Source organism: Heterodontus francisci, chromosome 35 (genome assembly GCF_036365525.1).
Source record: "Heterodontus francisci isolate sHetFra1 chromosome 35, sHetFra1.hap1, whole genome shotgun sequence".
Taxonomy (NCBI): domain Eukaryota; kingdom Metazoa; phylum Chordata; class Chondrichthyes; order Heterodontiformes; family Heterodontidae; genus Heterodontus; species Heterodontus francisci.
The window spans coordinates 41,147,550-41,171,929 of NC_090405.1; the positions used below are offsets into that span (position 1 = coordinate 41,147,550).

At 41.8% G+C, this 24,380-nt stretch overlaps 1 protein-coding gene across 1 annotated transcript in view; it reads right to left on the minus strand.

The window, feature by feature from the left end:
- LOC137350641 (neuroplastin-like) overlaps window positions 1–24,380 on the minus strand; it is an 83,993-nt gene that overhangs the window by 41,657 nt on the left and 17,956 nt on the right. Inside the window, exon 2 of the mRNA XM_068015423.1 lies at window positions 4,329–4,503. Coding sequence (XP_067871524.1) covers window positions 4,329–4,503 — 175 coding nt within the window. The remainder of the gene's footprint in view (window positions 1–4,328; window positions 4,504–24,380) is intronic.

Below are 24,380 nucleotides of genomic sequence, written 5' to 3' on the forward strand. Positions count from 1 at the left end.
TCATAAATCCATGTTGACTATGCCCAATCAGATCATTATTTGCTTTAATTTGCTTAACCAACCTCCTGATGGGGAACTTTATCAAAGCCTTCTGTTTAATCAAAACTCATGATTAGCATTTTTCAAGCTATTCCATCTGTTTATACACAGCCTGAAGTAGATGTGCTGCAGACCAAGCGAGCAGTGTTATCAATTTTTGGTTAACCCACAACTTTGACAAAGCAATTTAATGAACAAGTTTTTTCAGAGTCAAGCAGTTACGGTGTTAAAATATGATAGCTTCTGTCCATGACAGTATTGGTAGGAGTGGCCACCGCACAGTTCTTGTGGAGACGAAGTCCCGCCTTCACATTGAGGATACCGTCCATCGTGTTATGTGGCACTATCACCGTGCTAAATGGGATAGATTTCGAACAGATCTAGCAATACAAAACTGGGCATCCATGAGGCACTGTGGGCCATCAGCAGCAGCAGAATTGTACTCAACCACAATCTGTAACCTCATGGCCCGGCATATCCCCCACTCTACCATTACCATCAAGCCAGGAAACCAACCCTGGTTCAATGAAGAGTGCAGGAGGGCATGCCAGGAGCAGCACCAGGCATACCTCAAAATGAGGCGTCAACCTGGTGAAGCTACATCACAGGACTACTTGCATGCCAAACTGCATAAGCAGCATGCAACAGAGCTAAGCAATCCCATAACCAACGGATCAGATCTAAGCTCTGCAGTCCTGCCACATCCAGCCGTGAATGGTGGTGGACAATTAAACAACTAACTGGAGGAGGCGGCTTCACAAATATCCCCATCCTCAATGACGGGGGAGCCCAGCAAATCAGTGCGCAAGATAAGGCTGAAGTATTTGCAACAATCTTCAGCCAGAAGTGCCAAGTTGATGATCCATCTCGGTCTCCTCCTGAAGTCCCCAGCATCACAAATGCCAGACTTCAGCCAATTCGATTCACTCCGCGTGATATCAAGAAACAACTGAAGGCACTGGATACTGCAAAAGCTATGGGCCCTGACAATATTCCAGCAATAGTACTGAAAACCTGTGCTCCAGAACTTGCCGCACCCCTAGACAAGCTGTTCCAGTACAGCTACAACACTGGCATCTACCCTGCAATGTGGAAAATTGCCCAGGTATGTCCTGTACACAAAAAGCAGGACTAGTCCAACCGGCCAATTACTGCTCCATCAGTCTACTCTCAATCATCAGTAAAGTGATGGAAGGTGCCATCAAGCGGCACTTGCTTAGCAATAACCTGCTCAGTGACGCTCAGTTTGGGTTCCGCCAGCGCCACTCAGCTCCTGACCTCATTACAGCCTTGGTTCAAACATGGACAAAAGAGCTGAACTCAAGAGATGAGGTGAGAGTGACTGCCCTTAACATCAAGGCAGCATTTGATCGAGTATGGCATCAAGGAGCCCTAGCAAAACTAAGGTAAATGGGAATCAGGGGGAAAACCCTCCGCTGGCTGGAGTCGTACCTAGCACAAAGGAAGATGGTTGTGGTTGTTGGAGGTCAATCATCTGAGCTCCAGGACATCACTGCAGGAGTTCCTCAGGGTAGTGCCCTAGGCCCAACTATCTTCAGCTGCTTCATCAATGACCTTCCTTCAATCATAAGGTTAGAAGTGAGGATGTTCGCTGATGATTGCACAATGTTCAGCACCATTTGTGACTCCTCAGATACTGAAGCAGTCCGTGTAGAAATGCAGCAAGACCTGGACAATATCCAGGCTTGGGCTGATAAGTGGCAAGTAACATTCACACCACACAAGTGCCAGGCAATGACCATCTCCAACAAGAGAGAAGCTAACCATCTCCCCTTGACATTCAAAGGCATTACCATCGCTGAATCCCCCTCTGTCAATATCATAGGGGCTATCATTGACCAGAAACTGAACTGGAGTAGTCATATAAATACCGTGGCTACAAGAGCAGGTCAGAGGCTAGGAATCCTGAGGCAAGTAACACACCTCCTGACTCCCCAAAGCCTATCCACCATCTGCAAGGCACAAGTCAGGAGTGTGATGGAATACTCTCCACTTGCCTGGATGGGTGCAGCTCCAACAACACTCAAGAAGCTCGACACCATCCAGGACAAAGCAGCCCGCTTGATTGGCACCCCATCTACAAACATTCACTCCCTCCACCACCGACGCACAGTGGCAGCAGTGTGGACCATCTACAAGAGGCACTGCAGCAATGCACCAAGGCTCCTTAGACAGCACCTTCCAAACCCGCGACCTCTACCGACTAGAAGGACAAGGGCAGCAAATACATGGGAACACCACCACCTGCAAGTTCCCCTCCAAGTCACACACCATCCTGACTTAGAACTATATCGCCGTTCCTTCACTGTCGCTGGGTCAAAATCCTGGAACTCCCTTCCTAACAGCACTGTGGGTGTACCTACCCCACATGGACTGCAGCGGTTCAAGAAGGCAGCTCACCACCACCTTCTCAAGGGCAATTAGGGATGGGCAATAAATGCTGGCCTCGCCAGCGACGCCCACATCCCAAGAATGAATTTTAAAAAAAGCAGCTCCCCATGGCCAGATGGTGGTAGGATGCCATATAGACTAGGAAGATCGCATGTTACAACCTTTCCTCATGTTGAACTGGCTAGTTCTCAATTGAGTGGTAGCAGGACTACCAGAATTGGCCTTAGTATCGACAGACTACCGAAGGAAAACAAAATCTCAGGTTTCCAACTCTTGATTGCTATTCATTGACCCCCGAGTAGATAACAAGCAAATGTGATCTGGTTCTTCTCAAATAGCACCCCCAAGGTCAAATTGACCTCTAAATTTAAACATGAACAGCTACTTGGACACGATACTACATAGTCACTAGCAGTAGTGCTATCAAGTTGCACTTACTCAGCAATAACCTGCTCAGCGATGCTCAGTTTGAGTTCCACCAGGGCCACTTGGCTCCGAACCTCATTACAGCCTTGGTCCAAACATGGACAGAAGAGCTGCATTCTATACGGGAGGCGAGAGTGACTTCCCTTACCATCAAGGCAGCATTTAACAGAGTGCAGCATCAAGGATCCCTAGCAAAATTGGAGTCAATGGGAATCAGGATGAAAGATCTCCAGTGACTGGTGTCGTACCAAGTTGGAGTCATACCAAGCACAGATAAAGATGTCAGCCTTTGTTGGAGGCCAATCATCTAAGACTCAGGACATGACACCAGCAGTTCCTCAGGGTAGTTCCTAAGCCCAACCATCTTCAGCTGCTTCATCAATGACCTTCCCTCCAACATAAGGTCAGAGTGGGGACGTTCGCTGATGATTGCACAGGCCCATTCCTGACTCCTCAGATAAGGAAGCAGTACGTGCCTACATGCAACAGGACCTGAACAACATTCAGGCTTAGGTTGATTAGTGGCAAGTAAAATTCACACCACACAAGTGCCGGGCAATGAACATCTCCAACAAGAGAGAATCTAACCATCTCCTCTTGACATTCAACAGCATTAACATCACTGAATCCCCCCCATCAACAACACCTTGGGGGTTACCATTGACCAGAAACAGAATGACACCAGCCATATAAATACTGTGGCTACAAGAGCAGGTCAGAGGCTGGGAATTCTGCAGTAACTCACCTCCTGACTTCCCAAACCTGTCCATCATCTATAAGGCACAAGTCAGATACTCCCCACTTGCCTGGATAAGTGCAGTTCCAACAACACTCAAGAAGCTCGACACCACCCAGGACAAAGCAGCCTGCGTGATCAGCACCCCATCCATCACCTTAAACATTAACTCCATCCACCACCTGCACACATCGGCGGCAGCGTGTACCATCTACAAGATGAGTTCCAGTAACTGGCCAAGGCTCCTTCAACAGCACCTTCCAAACCGCAACCAGTACCACCTAGAAGAATATGTGGAAATACCATCACCTGCAAGTTGCCCTCCAAGTCACACACGATCTTGACTTGGAAATATATCTTTGCCTCTGGGTCAAAATCCTGGAACTCCCTTCCTAACAGCACTGTGAGTGTACCTACATCACATGGACTGCAGCGGACTAAGGCAGCGGCTCACCACAGCCTGCTCAAGGACAATTAGGGATAAACAACAAATGCTGGCCTTGGCAGCGATACTCACATCCTGTATTCAAGGCCATTCTATCCATCTTTGAACAGACTCTAATGCATCGAACCACAGAATCTACTCGCAAGGGAACGTTCTCCACAACTTGTCTCTGACACAGAGGTCTTTGACAAAGTTTGATTATCTATTCACTCCCTCCTTTCCAAAATTCTACCCCAATCCGTTGCATAATCCTGAAGTCATAGTTCTCACTTGTACTCTGTGCTGTTTGTAGCAGAAGAATTCTTGGTCCCAGAAATCTCTTCTCCATCTTTCATCCAATAACTGCCATTGCAGGGAGTTGGTGATAAGGTCACATTACAATATAGGATGATGGGTGAACTTGGAAGTTTTAAAAGAACATCTTCAGATGAAATGATCCTTGGCTCTGAAATACAGAGCAAAATAAAAGTCATTAGTGAACATAATATTGGTGCTGGGAAGACAATAAATGCAGCCAACTCTGAGTCTCCAGCCACTTGAAAACACAATGCTCTTTTCTATGGACTGTTGTATTATTACTTTCTTAGAGTTACTGTTAATGTACTATAAATCAACAGCTGATAAATACTGTATCCATCACTAAATATTAGCAAGTTTTTTTTTGCTAAAAAAGCACTAATGTGCCCTTCACTAAAGCGCTGTATGTTGCCTGGAGTAAAATATAACCAAGAATTTGGAAATAGTTCAGGTGATAGACAGATTTGTTGCTACCAGCTTAGGTGAAAATTTAGAAAGCTGACACTTCAAGGTCATTTGCTATTCCTCTATCTGGTTTTAAATCCAGAAAAAAAATGTTACATAAAAATGCTGACGCAAATGGTGAACACCAGCATAGTCACATCATGCCATACCATACTGGCTTCACTGCTGGCCAAAACTCCACTTACCAATATAGAAACGTCATTATAAAGACAATATCCAGATGGGAACAGACTATTCCATGGATTTTAAATTTACTGTTGGCTCGAGTGCTAATAAGTTAACCCCTGTGAGCAGAGAATGAGCATTTTCAATAAGTACAATCCCATTCATAAGATTTGCAGTATCTTTCTGTGGCTAATATAAATAACAAGAAATGTTTTTTTTTTTACTGAAGATGGTTAATTTGCTTCGTCCTACTTGGTTGCAAAAATCCTCAGGTCTCAAAAGGGTTAAGCGAAGTATTAATAGAATTTGTCCAGTACTGCTTGGGGACTGGGGGTAGATTTTATCAAGTAACTGTAGAGGAACATGTTTAGGAAACAAAGTTGACAGGAGACATTAATTACAATTAATGGAAAAATGGAGCTTTAAGTGACAAAGCCAATTAGGATGCAAGCAGTTTTAACAAGAGGGCTATGGGTTCGGAAAAATGCTCACATGACTAATACCTCTCCACCAATTTGTACTCAACAAGCAATCATTAGCGTTAAAATCTTGGCAAGAGATACATGAATTTTCTGTCATCAATCCCCCACAAGAATATTTCCCTCTCCCATATCGGCAGTGGCACTAGGAAGGGTTTGTAGTCAGATGCAAATAATTTAACGTGTAAAAAAGTAGACGGACTACTGGGATTGCTTGCGCATGTTCTGGGGTCTGCAGCATGGCTTAGTAGCTAATCTGACCTGGTGCTACAGGTTTAGCTGCTAAATTACACTTTTCCTTTAAAGCTAATGCTCAAGTACTTCTTCCAAATTCAACTAGCTGTAAATTAAGCAATTAATGTAAATTCCTCAGTTATGTTACAGGTTAGTCAACTGCATGCAAATTTGTAAATCTAGATCAATAACTGGCTTGCTTCCTCCAAGACTCATCTGTGTCTCTAAGAAATGTGATGGACATGACCTAAACTCTAAACATTCTATATATACTAGTTAATCCCTCATGATAAGTCAACGACAAGACTCATATGCCATTTAAATGCACAATGCATTATTCTTCTATGCTGGAGCTATGTCCCTTTAATATCACGAAGGGAAACTTAATTTTGGATGAGATCGGGAGCTCAACTTGGGATCAATAGGACTTCGAAGGAGCTTCCAATCCGATATCTGCTCCATCACAACGACCACCTACTTCCACCTCCAGAACCTGACTGTACCTGTGCAGCGTGGCAAGCAATCTCCCCTATCCCCACTCTCCAAAATCACAGCTCCTACAACTCTGCCTCCTCTTGGTCATATCCCCACCTTCGCTCGATCATTAGGAGATGTGTCTTCAGCTAACCAGGCTCTATACTCTGGAATTGTCTCCTTTCCTCTCCTCTTTAAAACCCACCTCTGACAAATCTTTGGGTACCTTTCTAATATCACTGTTTGGCTTAGTGGCCATTTTTGCCTGCTCAGGCCTCTTCGTCAATTAGATCTGGAATCGACAGTGAAAATTAGTTTGTCAATGCCTTAAGTTGAATAGTGAGACACCCCCTTGCCCCCCATGTTAGTTGCACCAAAAAGATTCAATGTTTTGCCTGTAAATTCCTCAGAGTCTTAAGCTACAAATACTAAAGCATGTGAAAACTGTTACAAATGTTTTAGTGTCTCATATCCCATTTACTAACATGAAAATATATAGACACTTGCCCTACTTTTAATCTGAGCTCTCAATAATTCTTTCTAAAACCAATAAAACATGATTTTTTTTGTTTCTGACAGTTTGGAATTATAGTCCAATCACGAGATAACTAATCTAGCACAGTTTAAGTTATGACAACTGAATTGCCTTGAATTTATCAATGCAAGTTGCCCCTTCACGTTAGCCGTATGTATACTCATTTTACTTGATTCCCCAATATAGTATCGACTTTGCTTGTAACAACGAAGAGAGTTAACTGGCCATTGTTATTGTTAGACAGGCAGAACAGCACTGTGAATATCATTATAGCAGCTAAGGCTATTCAGTAAATCCTACCAGTGCTGTTACTACACTGGATCTAACTACTCTAACCCAATTCACTATCATTACTCTTTCTGCATACCCTTCAATATTTCACATCTTCATCTAAATTCTTAAATATAAAATGCATTACTACAAGAAGCTATTGATATTCTAATCACCGTTTGCCGAATCACCGAAAAGGTTGGTGTAACTTTTCTGTTTTTACTCTGCAGAAACTTTGCTAATTCCTTCCGACACTTCCGTTAGGAATTTTAATAGAATGATGGCACAGGACAAAGTATTTTTAATTGCTAAATTAAATGTTGAACATGCTGTATCCATTGACTGCATGAAGAAAGAAAACTGCCAGGCCAAAGTCTGCAAAGCACCAACAGCCCAAAGCTGTACAGAAGTCACCACTCAAATTCAAGCTACTTATTTTGTTATTTTCTTCCTTGGTAGGTTCAAAATTAAACACAAATATTTGTAAAATAATTTTAAAATAATTCATAACAGCTTTATAGATAAGTTCATTATCTCATTTGCTATTTTTACTGGACTGCATGGCAGGCATCATAACAAACTGCAAAGTAGGGCAAACCGCAGATCCCAATTCTGATCATTCATGTTTTAGACAAACAGCATCTCTTTTGGATCTCAACAGGCTGAGCTTTGAACATATAGAAGTTAAAGTTAATTCAACTGTGAGAACACAATGTTCAAAATATTTTTCCCTTCCTCTCAACTATTGTGGTTTCCAATGCAACTGAACTAAGAGGTACGGAGAGCACAAGATCAGACTCCCACTCATGTCCATACGTCTCTTGAGCAGTGTCATGATAGTTGTGCAGCCTATATTTGTTTGTATTTGTATCTGTATTTGTTTGCCTACCACACAGGTGTTTGCTAGAATATGTCAACATTTGCATGGGACCTCCATATTGAAAAGTCCAGAGTTTGACACTCCAGAGTATTTATTTAAAAAAAAGTCCTGGCAACTCAGCATATATTGGTCTTTTCTAGATTTCTGAATCTCAGCCTCAATTGACTAAGAAAAAGTGATATTTTATTTGTCTCAAAAGCTACTTTGAACAATTAAAAATATACATTATGGACATTTCAAAGACATGATCCTATTAAAATTCAGAAGAAATAGACTACCGCTGTAAGGGAGGTACTAGTGCAGCTGATGACTTTGGAGACAGAAGAGGTGAATAATAGAGGTGAGCGTAGTTATTGTGTTCTAATCCACGGGATGAAGGGTAGGGAAAAGAGAATTCTCAACAGGATCAGTCTTCAATGCCTACTCACCATTTCGAAAAGTTGAGTTCTTCCTATTTTTGAAACCATTAAACAACTTTATCAATACTACTGAAAAACAAAAGGATTAAAGCAATCTCCACAGGGTGCTGGTAGGTAAGCAATTTATTTGCAATAGTTTAATCCATACGAAAAAAACAAAATCAAGGTCAATTCACTGTTAGCAATATTAGTGGTCAAACATGTAGTGCATTTCTATGACACGTCTCTGATCACCATTTTAAATGTAGGCATTAATCCAAAAGTTCTCTATTTTGAAAAGTACAAAGCGTAGCATGCAGCAGCATCATCTGCTAAAATAACATAATTACAGCCCACTGCACAGTGCTTTTCAAAGATGGGGCTCACTGGTCTGCAACACAAAGGTTTCACGTTGTTGGGCGAGCTTCAGTTAAGCCTGCACCATTAAAGCATCCACTAACTTCCCACATGTAGGTATTCCTATTTTGACTCTGATAAAATATAGGTGCAAGAAGCTTAATTAGGTAGCATTTAGATATAGTTAATGTTATACCTTTTAGAATTAAAGATCGAATAAATGGTCAGTTTTCAGAACTCACTGAAATTCCCCTTTAAGAAGGTAGGGTTAAATATTTCAAGGTCCCTGTTAGAATAGAATTTCTGTTGCCAGGGAATTGGAAGATGACCACACACATTGAAATATCCTGTGTGACATCAGTAAGAGGTAGCAATCAACTTAATTAGTTTATGGGGTTGTTGATGCAGACAGATCAGCCCCGGAGGTTGCTTTAAGGTACCATAAAAAAGGCAATTATAGATAATAAAACGATAAATGAAAATGGACTTACAGGAACAAGAGGTCAAGTAAACACAATTATAAACATTGCGACCAGATAAAAGCTCACAACTTCAAAAAATAGGGGGTTTCCAGTAAAACATTAAGTGGAGAGTTAGTTAATGATGCTTTCAAAATCCATATTTGGCACTAAGAAAAACACACAGAAAGGTCGCACCTATATGCTAAGAGGTCATATGACACCTTGGAAATAGTATAAACACGAAAGGTTCTGAAGCAAACACTTAGAGGTGTTCAGTTCCTCAAACAACACTTCTCATCCCATGCCTTACGGGGAATTTAAGGTAAAGGTTTACTTTAAATTTTGATGGATATTCGAAGATAATTTTGCTGTAACATTAGCAAGGTTAAACTTTTGGATTCTATGTTAGAAATAAGAATGTGTTACATCTCTCAGTAATATTGGATATTGTGATACACTTAACCACTTAAGTATATTGCATGTTAAATTCTTTAATAAATATATATAAGTATATAAATCATCTCATGTAGTATTCTGTATACAACTACAAAGAACCCCCTCTCTGTGCCTCTTTAAGTGGAGAGATACGTATTGAAGAGAATTTCCGAAACCCTTATAATATTAGGGATATTTATGACTTAGCCACAAATATTAAAAATAGGCTATCCGAAAGATGGTAATATTCTCTGTTGGTTTTCTTTCTTTGAGGGAAAGCTAGTAGAATTCTTTGGACCCAAATAAGTGTCTGAGAATTTGTCTGGTTTGAACTTGATCAAAGGAGATTCATAGGGATGTACTCCAGATTTGGTTTAGTCCCTATAAGGGGTTAAAGTCATAAAGCAATTCAACTTCAGCCTACTCTACGACAGGAGAATTTTTAAACTCAGATTACAGTTAAAACAGCTCTAGGAGCAAATAGAAACCATGTGAAAGTCTTGGAAGGCAGCTCAATGCATTATAACAACCATCAAACTTAGGATGGACTAACACTTTTGCACTGATGTATACTCCAAAACGCTGTATATTGACATGAACGTGGCAGTCTGCTGCAGCCTTAAAGATATCAAACAAAAAATAAAATAAAACATGGGTTTCTTTGATACAAATCCTAATATTTTTATGGAATAATTGGGACTTTTGAACCCTGAACCCAAGCACAATAATGCAGCTAGAGGATGCTCGCAGCTTCTGGTAACGAAAAAATGAAAAGTTTTTATTAGTTTGTGGGACGTGGGCATTACTGCATCAGCATTTATTACCCATCCCTAATTGCCCTTAAACGGAGGGGCATGCTAGCCACATTGCGGTGGGTCTGGAGTCACATCGGCCAGCCCAGGTAAGGACGGAAGATTTCCTTCCCGAACCAAATGGGTTTTTACAACAATTGACAATGGTTTCATAGTTATCATTAGACTAACTTTTTAATTTCAGATTTATTAATTAAATTCAAATTTCACCATCTGCTTTGGTGGGATTCAAACCCATGTCCCTAGAGCATTAGCCTGGGTCCTAGATTACTAGTCTAATGACACTACAACTGCGCCACCGCCGCCTCCTCAAAGAGAGACAAAAGCAACTGCTAATAGCAAGGGTAGAAGATATATAGCCACCATATTCCTGAACAAGGTCATAGAGTCAGAGTTATACAACACAGAAACAGGACCTTCGTGCCAGTGCCGGCCATCAAGCACCGATCTATTCGAATCCCATTTTCCAGCACTTGGCCCGTAGCCCTGTATGCCATGACGTTTCAAGTGCACATCTGAATACTTCTTAAAAGTTGTGAGGGTTCCTGCCTCTACCACCCCTTCAGGTAGTGTGTTCCAGATTCCAATCACCCTCTGGTTGAAAATTTTTTTTCCTCAAATCCACTCTAAACCTCCTGCCCCTTACCTTAAATCTATGCCTCCTGGTTATTGATCCCTCCACTAAGGGGAAATGTTTCTTCCTATCTATCCTATCAATGCCCCTCATAATTCTGTATACCTCAATTAGGTCCTCCCTCAGCCTTCTCTGCTCTAAGGAAAACAACCCTAGCCTATCCAGTCTCTCTTCATTGCTGAAATGCTCCAGCCCAGGCAACATCCTGGCGAATCTCCTCTGCACCCTCTCCAGTGCAATCACATCTTTCCTATAGTGGGTGCCCAGAACTGTACACAGTACTCCAGCTGTGGCCTAACTAGCAATTCATACAGTTCCATCATAACCTCCCTACTCTTATACTCTATGCTTCGGCTAATAAAGGCAAGTATCCCATATGCCTTCCCAACCACCTTATTTAACTGTGCTGCTGCCTTCAGTGATCTATGGACAAGTACACCAAGGTCCTTCTGTACTACCTAGGGTCCTACCATCCATTGTATATTCCCTTGCCTTGTTAGTCCTCCCAAAATGCATCACCTCACACTTCTCAGGATTAAATTCAATTTGCCACTGCTCCGCCCATCTTACCAGCCCATCTATATCGTCCTGTAATCTAAGGCTTTCCTGCTCACTATTTAAGACACCAATTTTCATGTCATCTGTGAGCTTACAGATCATACCTCCCATAATTATGTCTAAATCATTAATGTACACTACAAACAGCAAGGGTCCCAGCACCGATCCCTGCGGTACACCACTGGTCACGGGCTTCCACTCGCAAAAACAACCCTCGACCATCACCCTCTGCCTCTTACCACTAAGCCAATTTCGGATCCAATTTGCCAAACTGCCCTGGATCCCATGGGCTCTTACCTTCTTAACCAATCTCCCATGCAGGTCCTTATCAAAAGCCTTACTGAAGTCCATGTAGACTACATCAACTGCCTTACCCTCATCTTCACATCTAGTTACCTCCTCGAAAAATTCAATTAAGTTTGTTAGACACGATCTCCCCCTGACGAAGCCATGCTGACTATCTCTAATTAATCCCAGCCTCACCAAGTGGAGATTAATCCTGTCCCTCAGAAGTTTTTCCAATAGTTTCCCTACCACTGATGTTAAGACTCACTGGCCTGTAATTACCTGGTTTATCCCTACTATCCTTCTTGAATAATGGTACCACATTCGCTGTCCTCCAGTCCTCTGGTACCTCTCTTGTGGCCAGACAGGATTTGAAAATTTGTGTCAGAGCCCCTGCTATCTCCTCCCTTGTCTCACATAATAGCCTGGGATACATCTCATCTGGGCCTGGGGATTTATCCACTTTTAAGCCCGCTAATACCTCTTCCCTTGCAATGCTCATTTGTTCAAGTATATCACAATCCCCCTCCCTGATCTTTACACCTACATCGTCCTTCTCCATAGTGAACACAGATGAAAAGTAATAATTTAAAACCTCACCTGTGTGCTCTGGCTCCACACACAGATTGCCACTTTGGTCCCTCATGGGCCCTACTCTTTCCCTGGTTATCCTTTTGTCCTTAATATACTTATAAAACGCCTTGGGATTTTCACTCATCATGCCCGCCAGTGTTTTGTCATGTCCCTTCTTCGCTCTCCTAATTACTTTTTAAGTACCCCCCTACATTTTCTATACTCCTCTCGGGCCTCCGCTGTTTTCAGCGCTTTGAATGTGGCATAAGTCTTTTTTTTCCTTATCCAATCCTCTTATATCCCTTGACATCCAGGGTTCCCTGGACTTGTTGGTCCTACCCTTAACCTTTACGGGAACATGTTGGCCCTGAACGCTCACTATCTCCTTTTTGAATGACTTTCCTACAAGTAGCTGCCCCCAGTCCACTTTAGCCAGATCCTGTTTTATCATATTGAAATCGGCCTTCCCCCAATTCAGTACTTTTATTTCTGGTCCCTCTTGGTCCTTTTCCATAAATCGTACTACCTTAAGTTATGGTCACCATCACCAAAATGCTCCCCCACTGCCACTACTATCACTTGTCCGGCTTCATTCCCCAGGATTAGGGCTAGTACCGCCCCTTCTCTTGTAGGACATTTTACATGCTGGCTCAAAAAGCTCTCCTGTATGCATTTTAAGAATTCCACCCCCTTTAAGCCTTTGGCACGAAGACAATCCCAGTTGATATTGGAGAAGCTGAAATCCTCTACTATTATTACCCTATTATTTTTACACCTCTGAGATTTCTCTACATATCTGTTCCTCTATCTCTCCTTGACAGTTAGGAGGCCTGTAGTACATTCCCAGCCAAGTGATTGCCCCCTTTTTGTTTTTAAGTTCTACCCATATGGCCTCATTTGAGGAGCATTCTAAGATATCAACCCTCCTTACAAGGAGTAATTGACTCCTTGATCAACAGCGTACTGCCACCTCCTCTTTTACACCCTCCCAGTCACGCCTGAAGATTCTATACCCTGGAATATTGATCTGCCAGTCCTGCCCTTCCCTCAACCATGTCTCTGTGATGGCAATAATACCATATTCCCATGTGTTAATCAATGTCCTCAATTCAATCTGCCTTATTAGTAATACTCCTCGAGTTAAAATAGATGCAATCCAGCCTTGCATTATTTGCTTGCACCTTAACAGGTCTAGATTTGCTCTGCCTTCCAGACTGACTCAGTTTCTCTTCTATATTTGTGCATCACTCCCTACAGTACCTCCACTCTGTATCCCATCCCCCTGCCAAATTAGTTTAAACCTGCCCCCAACAGCACTAGCAAACCTCCCAGCAAGCATGTTGGTCCCGTTCAGGTTCAGGTGCAACCCATCCAACTTATACAGGTCCCACCTTCGCCAGAAACAGACCCAGTGATCCAGGAAACTAAAGCCCTCCCTCCTGCACCATCTCTTCAGCCATGTATTCATCTGCTCTATCCTCCAATTCCTATACTCACTGGCACGTAGCACCGAGAGTAATCCAGAGATTACAATCTTTTTATTCTGCTACCTAGCTCCCTAAATTGTTGTTGCAGGACCTTATCCCTCTTTCTACCCATGTCGTTGGTACCAGTGTGTACAACGACCTCTGACTGTTCACCCTCCCCCTTCAGAATGTCCTGCAGACGCTCCGTGACCCGAGCACCAGGGAGGCAACATCCCATCCTGGAGTCACTGCAGAAACGCCTATGTGTTCCCCTTGCGAGTGATAGGTGGTAGTTTTGGAAACCTTAGCAAAATATACAATAAAATATGAATAGCACTTAAGTTCCGCAAACACTAGTGCCCATTTTTTTTCCTTCAAATTAAAAGTACAAAAATATCTTTTTTGCTTCTGGAGGTTTAACGTTTTCAACATTATGTTTCCCTGGCTCATATAATGAGCTATTGTGGGTACTAGCTCAAAAGGGTCACTAGTGAGTCAGTACAGTTAGCCCCAGTGGCATTATTTCAGAAAATATGCAATGATAGGCTTATAACTCCTTCCACCCAGTTCCCTGGATAGATTCATCTGCATTCACTTAAATTAAAAATAATCTTAAAGGCAAAGTTTGTGCTCATGGCTCTTAAAAAAATGCTTTTGAAAGAAAGGGATATATGTGCTCATGAGCAAACCAAGAGTCTTGAATCCATGCAATTCTACTCAAATAGAAACTTGTCTGCCAGATCGACAAATTTGCAATTACACTTTTCTCTATTTAAAAAATTCTACACTGGGTTAATCTCAAGGCAATTGCTTAACTGGAGAGACAGGATCCATGGCAGATTAGTTGTAGGCTTAGTTGTAGGCTTTTTATATTTTGCAAATAAAATAAAAAATTATTATTTTTGCATATGATACAAACAGATATGGAAGGCACTTCTTTTAGCAAAATAAAACACAACTTTTGAGTCCAAACCATGAGATGTTTGGCAGAGTTGGCTGGTTAGACCAGTCAGGCATTCAAAAAATGATTTCAAAACTAGTCCAACCTCAAACTCAAATATTTCTGACCTGTTGTATTCATTCTGCCCTCAAGTGGTAGAAAAGAGAGCAGATAAAATTTAAGGAGTTTTAAACATCTATTAGGTCACTTTCATTGATGTGATGTGATTCACTGTTCTGGCTATTGAACTAAATGCGCAGTGAAACATTTAATAATCTATTACGTGAATATTGAGTATGCTAGATCTAACCATTACTGGTCCTCAGCTATCATTTTTCAAATTATTTTCAGAAGCATGTCACTGCATCATTTTTCCTGCCCCTGCAGCCACAGAAACCCATCATCATTCAAAGCACCTCCCTTTGCAGTTGTGATGTTGTCTGTCCCACATCCAGCACATAGTGCGCAAGAACAAAACCTCACACACACACACATCCATTCATCACATTCACCACCACTCTAGTGGCTGACCATGGCTGCTTCAAAAGAAAACCAATCTGGTTAGGTTTGCATCTCAAACACACTAAAAGACTCAATACAAAGATCAATAAAAACAAAACTTCTCAAGCTAGTGTTCATGGGGAAAAGAGGAGGGTGGGGGATGGTTATTTAGCAGGTAGGAAATTTGTGGGTCAGAGACATTACAATGGTTACTGTTGAACTAGGCAAGTCATATGGCTTGAATACTCGGATTTTTCTAACGGAAGGAGTTAAGTTGCACAAACTAGAGGCATCATGAGGAGAACAGGCAAGACAAAGTGCAATACTCCAGGCATTTCTAGACCATTGAAGGGGAGTGCAGGTCTACAACATTGTAAATGGAGAAGGGTGGTGGGGAAGACTAAAAAAAAGACAACAGGAAAGGAGCATGGTCTTGCTGACCAGTAGGAACTACTATGGTACCACTATATGTAGTACTCACTTGGTAGGATGACAACAGTAGCCTGGGCTCGTATCCAGGTAATGGCTGGATTTTGTCGGAGGTCGTTCCGTCTGGGGTCGTTGCTGGCCCTGCACTCGTAAGTCCCCGTATCTTCCAGGCCCAACCTAGTGACACGCAGCACACTCACTCCATTGCTGCCGTAAGCCGTGTTTATTGAAACCCGCCGCTTCCGAGCACCATCCCATAGTTGTATGAACGAGTCGCCCCTGTTGACCTCAGCATACCACCACTGGATCTCTGGTGTGGGGTTCCCTACCACATCACAGTACAGCTCAAAGGTGTCTCCTGTCAGCTTAGTTTCTGACAAGGGTGACTTGACAAACCCAGCTGGAGGGAGGGCAGCAGAAATGCAATGATAGAGCAGTCATAGAAGCCCTAAACTCAGAATACTCTTAACTGTAGACAGGTTATAACAGAAATTGTTTATTTCTAAATTAGCTTAGAAAACAATACTAGAAAGTAACAGCATATATAATTTAACAAGACCAAGTCACAATGTTAGGTACTGAAATGGAAAAAGGGTACATAAGAAAGGTGGAGTGTGAAATTAAGTAGTTATATCGTCAAGGCTTCCTTGCTGAAAGAATTTGCTGGAATTCATTAGAAAAGGGAAGGCTATCCAATGGATAAAATAGGACAGAACATTACTACACAGAAATGAATATGAATAGTTTTGTGTTTTAGAGCTCTGTGACATGTGCACAGGTTAAAATATAAAGAAAAATAGGGCAGTTAAGCTTGTTGTGCTTTTTGTAACTGGCCACGACAGATATTTTATATTTGTACTTAACCGATGACTATCAAGCTGACGTGGTTCTTTACTATCACTATACATGAAAGTTGGCTTTTGAGGATGCTGAGATACCTTTACTGGATTGGAATTACAAAAGCAGAGAAATTCAGCAACTTCCCAAGTAATGTTCTTTTTAACTCCACGAAATATACCCAACTCCATTATACCTCAACATCAATAACAGACATAAATAAGCCACTTGATTCATTTTATTGCACTGGGAAATCTAACCAGAAGGACCCATCTCCTTATTAAGTATCAGAAGAATTGAAAACAGGTGGTGATGGAAACATCAAAGGACCAATTCAGCTATTCTATACCATTGTTAACCTGACTGAACAAGTTCCTACACATACTGTAGCGCTTGCAACATTCACTACTGGAATGTGCAAAGCACAGTCACAACTAAGTCCACAGTAAAAGAGAAACCAAAAGGGTTTAAAAAAATTCAAAATTACAGATTACATCAAGGAGCTTTATCGAGACATTTTATAGTCTTGTGTATGTGTGCACTGCCTGTTCTTAATTTTTGGGCTCTTTTTATGCAAACTCTTAATCCCCTTGCACAAACATTTAGAATAGAAATCCTAGACGTAAACAGTTTCTAGTAACAATGAAGAGCAGTCTCTGGCCAATAGGTGGCACACTGGAGCGATTTCCTGAACTCTCAATTCTCATCACCATTTCGTACATTAAAAAACGTAATATTCATCAATTGACTGCTATTAACTAGTCTACTAGCCGTAAGGTAGTCACTTAAAAACAAAGCACAAGGTTAAGATCAGGATTTGGGTTTGAGCATGACACTAGCCTTGTGCCTGTTGTATTTCTACTCCTAATATAAAAATTACTAAAATGCTGACATTTGTGCAAAACAAGCCTGGTTCTTGATTATTTTTACAATATACAGAAGATAGCACTGAATAACTGCAATGAATATCTGCATCAGTCTGCAGAGGATTTAAAAATATATAATGGTGTTAATCTGAGTTCTTTTTGCCTTCAGTCTGGTTCAGTAAATATACCGAGTCAGATGTGTAGGTAAAATCAATTACTTTATTTGCGCAGTCGCCAGCGGACTTACTCTGAGAACAGCGGCACTGACTCCACCAGAGTCTGTCGGGTCCCCCCCAGAGTAAGTAAAGTTTGTGATACAGGTACTACTGTTTATACATTAAGATTCATGCTACACCTCCTTGTTTAACCAATCAGTGTGGTACAATTCGACTTCACCCACGTGGTGACATGCAGTACATCTGTTACGGAGGTTACAATATACTCCATTCTCAATACATACTTGTTACTAATAAAATATTGTTTTGTACCAGCAAGATAAAACAAAGCGGACAAGCAAGCTAATTAGCAAGAGCATAGGAATCATCAATAATCATTCTAGTCTCACTCCCTACATGGATCATGAGTCTGTCTCTACCTTGTGACAAGTAATTGCGGAGCATCCTGCTATCTCTATTCGGTTTACATTCCTGAGTGTTTCGTGCCATCTGCAGCTACATCAAGTAGTGGCAGTTCACGAAGATAAGAGGGGCCTAGCACTTCTTATCACTCACACAGGGATGGACATCATTTGATTCATATGAGTCCATCTGCTTCAAACCACAGGGAGTCATACACTCAGGCCATAAAGAACAGATGTCTTTGCAATTACCAGTGTCAGCTAATTTTCACAATCTCACACTTTCAGCTTTTACTTTTAACTATCTCATTGTGGTTTCTGCCACTTAAAATCAAAAGCTCAGCAAAGCTACTATTCCTAACTTGGCTATTTTTCCCATTACGCATAGGGCCATGCCGTTCTGCTCAATTCTACAATGGTACGTACCTAAGTGTACAGATGAAGCTGACACTAATGTGCTTGCTGACCTAGATTGGGGCCCAGTTCAACGGCACCTTAAACTTTAAAATTCGATCTCTGTGTTCAAATCCCTTCATGGCCTCATCCCCCTTTCCTATCCATGTAACCCTCCCCACCCCCCCAACCTTCAAAGATCTCTGCTACTCGAACTCTGGCCACTTGCACATCCAGATTCTAATCACTCCATGACTGATGGCTCTGGAATTCCCTCAATAAACCTCTCCACCTCTCCTCATTTAAGACGCTCCTCAGAACATACCTCTGACCAAAATTTTGGTCTCTTCTGCTGATATTTCCTTATGTGTTTCAGTATCAAATTCTGTTTGGTGACGCTCCTGTGAAGTGCTTTGGGATGTTTTACCATGTTAAAAGCATTATGTGAATGCAAGCTGTAAATGTTGTAAATATCAATACCACTCAGGCCACAGAATGGCTGGTGTGGGAAATGGAACAAATGGTGTCGATGTTTGGAGGCTGCGGAATGAGGAACACTGGGGCAGAGTAGAGTAATGTTAGGCTATACCTGACCTATGAGTGTGCTGCACATATAAATAGACATATTGCAATCCCAATAACAAATGTACATTTCAACATCACATATATTTTTAAATAGGTCTGACTGCCATACGAGTATCTATTAATTCAGCATATAATCAGTGCACATACAAACAGAGTAGGCCATTTAGCCCCAAGCCTGTCCTAACATTCAATCAGATCATGGCTGATCTGTGACCTAAATCTACTTATCCACCTTTGCCCCATACCCCTCAACAAAATTTTAAAACTGAGATTGAAAGATTTAACAACTGACCTAGCACCAACTGTTGTATGCGGAAGAGACTTCAAAACTTCTACCACCCTTAGCGTGTAGATATGTTTCCTAACTTTACTAAAAGGCCTGGCTCTAACTTCTAACCTAGTCCTCGACTTCCCAACCAGCAAAAATAGTTTCTCTCTATTGACCCCATCAGTTCCCCTTAATATCTTGAAAACTTCGATCAAATCACTCCTCAGCCATCTAAATTCCAGGGAATGCACCCCAGTTGCACAAAGCATAAAACTTTTAGCTACAAACATTCCTGGTGAACATAAGCACTGCAACCTGGCAGGCCACCAACGTAAAAGTGTATCTTCAATCTCTGCTTAAACATCCAATGCAGCAGGGAGAGATTTGTTCCTTGATATAATTGGAAAGCCAATTAAGTCTGAATAGGAGAAAATCTTCAGTCAAAATCTAAAACAGATCTGAATGCAGCAAAGGATCATTTCAATTAATTAAATTATTGGGAGGGAACAAAAATACCATTAATCTGTTTTTGCTTTTCATGTTCGATTGCTATAATCGTTATTCTAAGACTCAGTTACTGGTGGGCCTAAAGTACCGTAAACTCAGTATCCAATTTGCTCCCATTGATTTTTTATTTTGGCTTTTAGCAGCAAACAGACACTTTACATTTAGGAAATGACTCAAGAGTGTGTTTTAAAATCCAATTATGACAGGTGGATTTAATATTGGTCGAAGCAGCTCCCCCAAATCCAGCCAGAATGATGGGATGAAAGGGTCCCATGTCTCCATCCAGCTCCTTGTAGGTATGGACCGATAATACAATAACGTCCCCAATGCAGCACTAATTAGCAAGCTCATTCCAGAGCCAGAGGATAATTACTGTGACAATAGTGGGGAAAAGATCACTACACTGGTGCAATATGAAGAATGCTTATCTGAGATTGGATTGGAGGCATGCAGCTGGGGTAACAGATACTCTGCATCTGGCGAGGTTGTATCTTAAGTCTAGGCAGTAATACATTGGATTCCAGTTGATAAAAACAGAATGAAAAGGAGAAGTTTGAGTAACAAAGCTGCATGCTTGGAATGGACTTGCTTAGCTGGAAAATGTTAATCAGCTCAGTCACTAACTACTTTACAATAGAAGGAGCACGGATAGGTAGACGCTCCATTTACATTTGGAGCTAAAACAGAAGAACAGTTTCCTTCAAAATAAGTTGCCTCTACAAGCGAGAGACTTATCTGAAATGACCTGCAGGCTATCTAGGAGGGTACAGTAACAGCATTCCTTAATAGGCAACTGAGTGTCATGTTAAAAATGCAGATACTACAAATTCCTGGCCTCTCAGATCAATAAAACCGAAGAGGTGTACACGCTCCCAGTGGCTGGCTCTGCTCTGGACAACTGACTTAGTGATCATGCTGAGTGGATCGTGAAGCAATGGGTGATTTGCAGTGAATTAATTCTGAAAGAAACTTATTTACTTTTATATATATTATATACACACACACATAAAGCTGATATCCTTTTAAACTGATCTTCCTCACACATTTTTCAAATCTATTGCAACCTTGTTTTAATGTCCATTTCTTTGTTACTGTGTTATTGAAAAGAAAAAATTCTGACTATTCTACCACTTAAAGTGCAAAACTTACCTCCATATTTAAACCATCGACCACTGTGACAACATCACAATACAGCAGCTAGTACGGAGCTCGCAACAGCCTCCACCATATTTAATTCCATACAATAAAACAGCTGTCTCAATGTCTTTGTTGTAAACTCTCAAGATTAGTGCACAGACAAGATAGTCTCTATTTTTAACAAAAATAAGCCAAATGAACCAAGTCTACAAAACTCAAGACATCTTTCAGGCTTCAGAACTGTGTGCCAAACCATAGTTACGTTTTAGTTAAGTTCAATGTGCATCTAACAAATGCATGGAACTTGATTGAAGACAATTACTCTTTCATAATATTTCAAACATGACTTCACAATAGTAATCTTTTACATTTCACCAATACAGTGCAGCAAGTAAGCAACAGAATTCAAAACTGAATTAAAAATCCACCCTTTAAGAACACCTTATAATATGTTTTCAAAAGCATAAACTGCATTAACGAGATAGAAAGACCAATAATGAAATAGGTTTGAGACAGTTTTAAGCCAGCTCCCTCTGGTGACATGTCCACTGCCCATAATTTAAAAAAAAAACAGCTATAGAACCATAGAGGTCAATCAAGGAGGTGCCAAATTCAATCTCTGATCCACACTAAGTTGGCTAATCTTGCTGCCCTAACCAATATCAACTGGAGCAACAAAGGAGGTATAAATGACCCCAATTCATGGGAGAAACTGAGGGGGGAATGAAAGGGGGAAAAAAATCTAGCAAATGGTTACTTATCCTGACTCCTGTCCAGTGACCTCTGCAGATCTGGACCATTAGGCAAAGACAGGCTTTGGCTCAGATCTCCCTTATTCTGCAAACACTCAATTTTCAGGTTGCAGCACGGTGCAAAAAGCAAGATATCAATACAAGCTAGAGGACTATCAGCAACCAAAACCTACCACGGTCATGAGGAAACTAGGTATGCGGGAGGGGAGGAGAAATAGAATAGGCCAGAACAACAGCGACTTAACAAGTCACACCAGTGCAATAGGCCTGATCCTCAAGAGAATGAAATTAAAGCAGATTTCAGATGCAGCGCACAAAGATTATGATTGTCATGATGACCCCCACCTGCCAAGAATGAGGCTTATTAATTTCATATGAACATAAATTTTAAACTGTTGCTGGAGTTAAGAAATGACTTGTTTAAAGAGATCACCAGACATTTGACAGGAGGACATTTGCATATTGAGACAGTGCTTGGAGAGACAAAAGAATTGCTCACTGATTCAATTAACAGAGATTGGGCTGGGCAATGGTGATCCACATCTTGTCGGGGTAAGAGACAGCACTACACTCTCCCACCGAGCTTAGAAATCCACAAACGCAGCAGCGGTTACACCAGCTAGTCACATGATTAACCTGTTGGTCCAAGCTTTGTGAACGGGACATAGGACAGTTTGAAGGCAGACAGCAGAGTGCAACTGAACCTGGAACAAGAGAGCCTCTCTCCTGGCTGGCGATCTCGCTTTTTCACAAGCCTCCGGACCCAGTGAAGTTGCTTAAACCTCAAGAGAGAAGACTCCTACATTGAAACAAGTTAAAGCGTGCACTGGGCCCCCGATGAACAGCAAGACTTACTGGCAACCAAAGACTCCACAATGAACTCAATGGACTGTAATTACAACCCAACTATTGCCTCAAACTTTTCCCCTTCATTCTTTCTACTTTTTCCATCTCTATCTGCATGTGCGTTCATCGCTTATGCATGCTAGCGTGGTCGCGTCGCGTATTCGTAGTCATTAACTGGATTAGAGTTTAAGGCTAATAAACTTCCACCGTGTTTAAATCTAAGGAAACCTGTCTGATTTCTTTGCCTTACAATTGGAAAGCAACGAACCAGGATTCACTGAGGGGGAGCTAAAACACGGCGTTTTTAAAATTAAATCCTGTTACGATTAAACCAGGCAAAGGCTGAGAGGAAAACCTAGACTGCTGTCTCACCTGGTCGTAACATGATGCATTTGCCAGTCTTCAGCCAATTCAATTTACTCCACGAGATATCAAGAAAGGCTCAACAATATCATGGCTGTGGTGAAGACTCATACTCCAGAACTAGCTAACCAGTACAGTTACAACACTGGCATCTACCATACAAAAGTAGAAAATTTCCCAGTATGTCCTGTCCACAAAAAGCAGGATAAATCTAAACTGGCAATTACTGCCCCATCAATCCACTCTCAATCAGCAGCAAAGGAAGGTGTCGTCAACACTGTTATCAGGTGACACGTGCTCACCAATAATCTACGTACTGATGCTCAGTTTGGGTTCTGTCAGGACCACTTGGTTCCAGACTACATTTCAGCCCTGATCCAAACATGGACAAAAGAGCTAGATTCCAGAGGTGAGGGGCGAGTGACTGCCATGAACATCAAGGCAGCATTTAACCAAGTGTGGTATCAAAGGACCCAAGCAAAATTGATGTCATTGGGAACTGGGGGAAATCTCTCCACTTGTTGGATTCATACCACGCACACAGGAAGATGGTTGTGGGTACCAATCATCTCAGCCCCAGGACACTGCTGCAGAAGTTGCTCTGAGCAGTGTCCTAGGCCCAACCATTTTTCAGCTGCTTGAACAATGACTTTCCCTCCATCATGTCAGAAGTGGAGATAATTGCAGCGTTCAGTTCCATTTGCAACTCCTCAGACAATGAAGCAACCTGTGCCCACATGCAACAAGACGTGAACAACATCCAGGCTTGGGCTAATAAGTAGCAACTAACATTCGCACCACATAAGTACCAGGCAATGACCATCTCCAACAAGAGAGAATCTAACCAGCTCTCCTTCACATTCAACAGCATTACCATTGCTGAATACCCCAACATTTTGGGGGGGTGGGGGGGTCATTACTGATCATAAATTTAACTGGAACAGCCATATAAATTCTGTGGCTACAAGGCACAATCAGAAGCTGGGTGTTCTGCAGCAAGTAACTTGCCTCCTGACTCCCCAAAGCCTTCCCACCATCTACAAGGCACAAATCAGAAATGCAATGGCATACTCTCCACTTTCCTGGATGACTGCAGCTCCAATAACACTCAAAAAGACTCCATTCAGGACAAAGCAGCCCACTTGACTGACACCTCGTCCACCATCTTAAATATTCACTTCCTCCACGACTGGTGCATGCACTGTGGCTGCAGTGTATACCATCTACAAGATGCACTGCAGCAACTTACCAAGGACTCAACAGCAGCCTCCAAACCCACAACAACAACCACCTGTTAGTAGGCGTGTGGGAAAACAACCACTTGCAAGTTGCCCTCAGAGTCCTGACTTGGAAATATATTGATGTTCCTTCACTGTCACTGGATCAAAATCCTGGAACACCCTCCCTAACAGCACTGTGGGCGTACCTCTACGTTGCTTTCACTGATCTCACCAAAGCCTTTGACCTAGTCAGCAGACGTGATCTCTTCAGACTACTAGCAAAGCTCGGATATCCACCAAAGCTACTAAGTATCATCACCTCA